This window comes from Protopterus annectens, chromosome 15.part0 (assembly GCF_019279795.1).
Source record: "Protopterus annectens isolate FY-2018-M chromosome 15.part0, PAN1.0, whole genome shotgun sequence".
Classification (NCBI taxonomy): domain Eukaryota; kingdom Metazoa; phylum Chordata; order Ceratodontiformes; family Protopteridae; genus Protopterus; species Protopterus annectens.
Window position 1 is genome coordinate 672,939,912 of NC_056749.1, and position 7,310 is coordinate 672,947,221.

The 7,310-nt window shown below is 43.9% G+C and overlaps 1 protein-coding gene across 1 annotated transcript; it reads right to left on the reverse strand.

Annotated features, from left to right (window-relative positions):
- Positions 1-218: 218 nt before the first annotated feature.
- Positions 219-4,317, reverse strand: LOC122789868 (uncharacterized protein K02A2.6-like). The gene is given in 3 exon segments (XM_044057301.1): positions 219-2,385; positions 2,387-4,187; positions 4,242-4,317. Coding segments are annotated over 3 exon segments (4,044 nt in total).
- Positions 4,318-7,310: the final 2,993 nt, after the last annotated feature.

The following is a 7,310-nucleotide window of genomic DNA, read 5'->3' on the forward strand; positions in this document are numbered from 1 at the left end:
GTTGTCAGCCCACAGCGCCCCTACAGGTCACTAACAACATTACCTGCCCTATACTACATTCCTCCCCTCTTAAGCTTTGACATCCTCAACCTAAATAAGAGAAACGAGAGAAACAAAAAAAAATCCACCCAGTCACTTAATTTCTAACTAACCGGCTAAATCTTAAACTGTTACCTTCCAATCAAGTTATGTTGCCCTTGTAACCTATACAGGCACTTTTAACACTTATAGTCCTTCAAGTAACTAGGTTTAACCAGTACACGTTTAGAACGTCGCAATGGAACCACACTAGGTGACTCAGGTGTCACGTTTACCACTTCTGGTACAGGTGTGTCCATCCCTGAAAAGGTTGGTCCCTCTGGAACCTCTCCTTTCGAGTCCATGCTGTCTTTCTCTGGCACCAGGATCGGGGATCCTCCTGCAGCTGCGAGCACTTCTCCAGAAACTAATGGTATTTCCGAGGCTTGCAGTTCCATGAAGTCCTTCTTCTGTTCGCTCCGCAGAATCTGGTCCACATGTCTCCTCACCAAGAAACCTCCTTTCAACATCACCTTGTACGACAGTGGACCCGTGCTCTTGGCAACGAATCCTGGAATCCATTTAGGTCCATAGCTGAAGTTTCGAGTCATCACTGCATCTCCCACGTGGAAACTTCTCTCTCGCCGTCGTCGGTCATGATGTTCTTTTTGCCCCCACTGTTTCCTCTCCACCTTAGCTCTGAGGTTTGGATGCACCAGATCCAATGTTGACCTCAGTCTCCGTCCTTGCAACATCTCTGCAGGTGACAATCCTGTCGTAGACTGGGGTGTAATGCGGTAGTTGAACGACACCCGTGACACTTTTGCTGCCATACTTCCTTCTCTGGCCTTTTTCATCATTGATTTGAAGGTCTGGACAGCCCTTTCAGCACAGCCATTTGAAGCAGCATGGCATGGTGCCGACGTGACGTGTACGATGCCATTTATTTTCAGAAAATCCTTGAACTCCACACTCATGAAACATGAAGCATTATCTGATACAATAGTCTCTGGTAGTCCTTGGCTACTGAAACTTTTCCTCAGGCATTCGATGGTAGTGGTGGAAGTGGCTGTTTTGACGGGGTAGGCATCCATCCATTTAGAATGAGCATCCATTATTATCAAAAACATTGACCCCATAAAAGGACCTGCATAGTCTATATGAAGTCTCTGCCATGGTTTACTCGGCCACTCCCATGGGTGTAGTGGTGCAGCCACAGGTGAGTTGCGATGTTGTTGACAGGTGTTACACTCTTTCACAGCGACATCAATGTCGTGGTCCAACTTGGGCCACCAGAAATAACTTCGTGCTAAGGCCTTCATTCTGGTGATGCCCACATGACCCTGGTGCAGCTGTTGTAAAAGTGCACTTCTTCCTGGGGGAGGGATTATCACTCGTGCCCCCCACAACACACATCCATCTTGCACACTCAGCTCTGTTTTTCTCACCACAGAGGGCTGAAAAACTGGATCAGTTTGTTGTGTTGTCCAGCCTTGCTGGACCAACTGAAACACTCTGGACAGCACAGGGTCTTTGCGTGTCCATCCGCTCAGTTCCCTCGCTGACACCAACGTGATGTCCTCCATCATCAGAACTCGGTCCTCCGTTTCCTCCTCCTTGAGATGCCCAGGTAGAGGTAGGCGGCTCAGCGCGTCCGCATTGCTATGGTGTTTCCCGGGCTTATAAACAATCTCATATTCATAAGCTCTCAATGTTACAGCCCATCTCTGAATGCGGGGAGAACCCATCTGAGGCACTGCTTTCATCTCGTTGAACAGCGACAACAATGGCTTATGATCGGTGCAAACAATAAACTTCCTGCCATAGAGGTATTTATGGAAGCGCTTAATTCCAAAAATTACAGCCAAACCCTCTTTGTCTAGCTGGGAATAGTTTGACTCTGCTGGGGTTAAGGTTCGTGACATGAACCCGATGGGTCTTTCTTGTCCATCTGGCATGCGGTGTGCCAACACGGCCCCTAGCCCATAAGGTGATGCATCACATGACAGAATTAAGTCCTTGTGAGTATCGTAGTGCACCAACACCTCGGAGGACTGAATTAGCTCCTTGGACTGCTCAAACGCTCTGTCCTGTTCCTCCTGCCACGTCCACACGGTCTCCTTCCTTAATAGTTTATGTAAAGGAGCTAACAGCGTTGACAGGTTTGGTAGGAACCTGTTATAGTAGTTGAGTAAGCCTAAGTAGGCCTTCAGTTCTGTAACATTTGTGGGTGCAGGTGCCTGTCGTATGGCTTTTACCTTGTTTGGCAGGGGGTGTAGGCCCGATGCATCCACCTTGTAACCCAGGAACTCTGCTTCCTTTTCCATGAAAGCACATTTACTCCGCTTCACCCGCAGACCAGCCTCGCAGTCTCCTCAGCACCTCGTTCAAAGTCTCCAGATGCTCGCGGTTGTTCCTACCCGTCAGCAGGATGTCGTCCAAATAGACAGCCACATTTGGGATTCCTGCCACCAGTCCCTCCATTATTCTCTGGAAAATAGCTGGACTAGAGGAAACACCAAAGGGTAAACGATTAACTTGGAACAAACCTTTGTGTGTGTTAAGGGTGACATATGACTTTGACCCTTCATCCAGAACGACTTGTTGATATGCATGACTGAGGTCCAGTTTGCTAAACTTTTCACCTCCAGACAGCTTTTCAAATAAATCCTCCAACTTTGGTATTGGATACTGCTCCAGCTTTGAGACTTGATTAACGGTTAGCTTGTAGTCACCACATATGCGTACAGTATCATCTGGCTTTAATACTGGAACAATGGGTGCCGCCCACTCCGAAAACTTTACTGGTTCAATCATACCTTGCTTTGTGAGTCGCTCCAGCTCAGTCTCCACTTTCTTTTTCATTGCGTATGGTACGGGTCTTGGTTTGTAAAATCTTGGCGTTGCGTTTTCTTTGACGTGTATCTTGGCTGGTGGACCCCTCCAGGTACCCAGTTCCTCTTTGAACACTTCTTCATTGTTCTCCAGCACATCTTGCAAGGTCAGCAGATGCTGTTCTATTTTATGGAGCTGTAGACAGCCCATTTCCAGCTCCTTTAGCCACGCCCGGCCTAACAGGTTTGGTCCGCTACCTGCCACCACCATGACTGGCAACTGTTTGACTTTGTCTTTGTGTGTTACAGTTACTTTTGTCATCCCTAGGGTGGGGACATTTTCACCTGTATATGTTTTCAAGGTCACTGAACAGTCCTGCAACTCCTGAGCTTCATTTTCTTGCCATAACTTCCCATATTCAGCCTTTGACAGAACTGTCACACTACATCCAGTATCCACTTCAAAATGGACCATTTTACCATTTAAGTCCAACTGTGCTGTAATGGGATCGACTCTTTCCATCCTTGACTCTTTCATGTTAAGCATAGTAAACACTTCCTCTTCTTCACTGGTTTGTTGGTCTGTAGCTTCATGCATGTGGTGTGCATACTGTTGTTTTATTTTCCGGTTTCCCTTTCTGTCCTTTATGCTGCTCTTTTCCTCCCCCTTCCTCTGCTGGTCCCTAGAGAGCGTCGACCTGCACATTTTCTTCACATGGCCCTTTTTTCCACAAGCATGACATTTTTCATTTAAGAAACGACAGTTCCGTGACAGATGTTCACCGCCACACCTGTAACAGGAAAACTGACCAGACTTCCCTTGTTGTTTATGCTCCATCACCACTTTATGCACTGGCAGTGGGGTAGCACTCCTGCTCCCAACCCCCTCGATTGTTCTTGGTTGTAAATCACGAATGTCTTTATTCGCTGTCTCGATGGCCTGTGCCAGCTTTAAGGCCTTTTCAAACGACAACTCAGGCTCCGCTAACAATCTTCGTTGTATGCGGTCATCTGCAATGCCACATACGAGCCTATCACGTAGCATTTCTGTCAGTCTGTCACCATAGTTACAGTGTTGCGCCAGCTCTCTCAGCACTGCAACATACTCCGTTACCGTTTCATTAGCCACTCTTGTCCTTGAATTAAACTTGAATCTTTGGACTATTTCACTCGGCTTCGGGTTATAATGTGACTGAAGCAAGCTCGTCAACTCCGTGAACGATTTATCCCCCGGCTTATCAGGACTCAATAAGTTCCTCATCAGACTGTACGTCTTGCTGCCCACAGAGCTCAACAATATGGCTCGCTTCCGGCCAGCGTCCGTTATCTGGTTTGCTTCAAAAAAGTGTTCCAACACTTCACAATACTCCTCCCAGGTCTGTGTCTGACAGTCGTATGCAACCAGCGACCCTAACATGGAAACAGCCATAACTCCGGCAGCCACAGTCTCTTCATCGTCCGACATTAACTGCACCCCGCCGTCTTCAGAAAAAAAAAACTCACCCGCCGTCGTCACTCTCAGCGGACTCTGAGTTCTCCCGTTTCCTCGTCGCCAATATGTGATATCCTTGTAAATAAGGAGACCAAACGGTTCTTGAAATGTAGGGATTTTTATATAAGAAAAACAGGTGCCACCAACATGCTACATGTTCACATCTTCCACATAGAAGCGTACACCGGAACTACTGGGTGAACAGAGAATACCAGAACCAAAACTAACCTGTTGTCAGCCCACAGCGCCCCTACAGGTCACTAACAACATTACCTGCCCTATACTACAGTCTGCAAAGTGTATAAATACTTATCTCAAAGTGTGTGTGTGTTGTGTTAGCTACTTGGCAGGGTCATGAAGCACTGGTTGGACAGAGAGGGTACTGGAGGTTTTAGCTTGCCCAGTTAGGCTGAGACCTGGACCCTATAGCTGTGTCAGTGGGGAGTTTTATTGGGAACCTGGTGAGCAAGGGAGCAACCAGCCCCAGACTGACTGTGATCTCTGTGTGCACTTAAGGTAAATTGTACTTTACTGTGTGTATTAGATATCATTTCCTCTTCTAGGAGACAACCTCCCTGGTGGTAGTGGTGAGGATTGAGGCTCCTTGATTGCTGGGCCAGGGCACGGTCTTCACACTATCCTCATTACCAGATCCAACAACTTTGGAAAACTTCTTTCTGTACCTTATCTGCCAAAATCAACATCCACAACATGACTGATTGATTAATTCTCTGTTCTCTTGCTTTTCCATTGCATAGTTTCTCCTAGCTACTAGTGCACCAGGAATGGGAACCAACACGTGAACAACAAGAGTAGGAGAAGTTTCCCAATGCCCTGGCCAAAGTATAAATACCACCCTGGGTCTCCCCTGCAAAGAGGCCAGAAGCCTAGTGGAACTAACCCAGTCAATAAAGGATAAAGAAAAATATCTTTACTGCACTGTTTTTGTAATCCCATACAGGCAAGAAATTATATATTTTGCCAAGATATGTTGTACTGTGATTTCATGCAGGATACAAATGTGTTTTTGTGGTGTTTAAACAAGGAGGAAAGACTCCCTGCATGCCCCACTCCCCTGCATCCCTAAATATAATAACTCTGGGATTGTACAACAGTGATATATAGACTCCTAGTCACCACTAAACTGCAATTCTGATCTACAAAACATGGCAGCCTTTTAAAACTCAGTGAGCTGTAATCATGAAAAACGTCCTCAGGTGTGTGTGTGTGTGTGTGTGCATGTGTGCACATGTGTGCATGTGTGCGTGTGTGCGTGTGTGTGTGTGCGTATGTGTGTATTTCTGTGTGCACATGTATATATGTTTTATCAACACAAACATTTTGTTCCCAGCTTAGTAGCTGCTTTCTTTCTGTGTGAGATCACATTACAGTGGTGTCTGGGAATAAGCTTTTACCCAGCTGTTGAATGATCTTCGAGTTAGTATATATAGCTTTATAATTGTACAATTTATTTACAATCTAAAAAGCTTGTGCTGTTTTGAGCATTCACTTAATGATGAGACAATGATAAATAAATAGGGAGAGAGAGAGGGATATCCTCTGAATGGGAGTTATTTTTCATTGTAAAGATGCTACCACAAAAATTCTCTGAACCATCACTGTAATGTGGCCAACTGCCATATTGATTTGCTTTTAATGCTTTTAAGTCCTTATGGACAAAATGACATTCTAAGGTGTGTTTTACACCCAAGTGTCTGTGCTGGAAGGTGAATTAAAGCTACTAAATTGTATCTATATATTGTGCGTATGTATAAAATAACATTGTCCTTTTAATACAAATGTATGGTGTTATGCTTTTAAGAATAGGTCTGTGCCTTAATGCATTGCAGAGTGTGAGATAACATCTTTATACTATACTGCATTGTTACTTGTAATTATGTTACCTAGTTGTCAAAACCCATGCTGAATTCTGACATTTCTGAGACAATGCTCACAAAAAAATCATTCTGTACTTTATAGCACTACCCTTCAGTTTCCAAGAAAAAGTGCATTAACTCTGATTATGACCAACCCAGAACTGTGTGGATGTGGCACTACTTGTTTATTTCTGTAAATTAACAGTCCCATCACAGCAGCTATATCATTATACAAAATTATGGGAAATATTAAGAAAAGTAGAAAATGTTTTGAAATTCAACCCGCATTCTTAAAAAAAATACCACTATTGCATTCCTTTCATAAAGGGTAATAGAAGTCAAGAGTTCAGCAGCTGATTTTTTTGTGTGAAATCAAAAAAGGTGCATGACATCATATGTCCTTACAGTATATCTTTGGGCAGGATACACCATTTTTAAGCGAGGAATGAAGTATGAAAATATAGTAAGAAACTGTATCAGCCTTCCTTTTCTAATAGAAGGAACACATTACAGCTTGTATTTAGCTGTTTCTAACAGTGTTTATCTATCTTTTATGCATTTTTCTGTTATATTTCTTATTTGCCTCTGGTCAGGTTCTCATAGCATCAGTCCATTTATGTGGTTATCAAATATTAAATAATATCTCTTGCTAAATGGGTGGCACAATAGTGAATTGATTAGCTTTGCTGCCTTGTAGCATTTGGTTCTGCAGTTTAGATCTCATAAGGCCAGCCTTTTGTGTAAAGTCTATATGTCCTCCCAGGAATATTTGTAATGGTCTTGCAGACATGACATAGGTATTGTTGGCAGTTTTAGAAGAGGCACTAACCTGGCAAAGCTACCACCCTTTCCTACACTCCTTCGCCTACCTATTTTATAAGTCTACACTGTTCTCTCAAAGTTACGAGTAAATAAATTATTTAATGCAAAAGTTAAGGACTAAAAGTTATCTTGTAGGATTTTAATGTATTAAACCATCAATAAAATATACTGGATGTATTACAAATTACCAAATTACCTTATTTGATTTATAACTGCGGTGGTGGTGCTGCAGTAGCGTTGTCCCCTCACAGCAAGACTTTGTGCTGT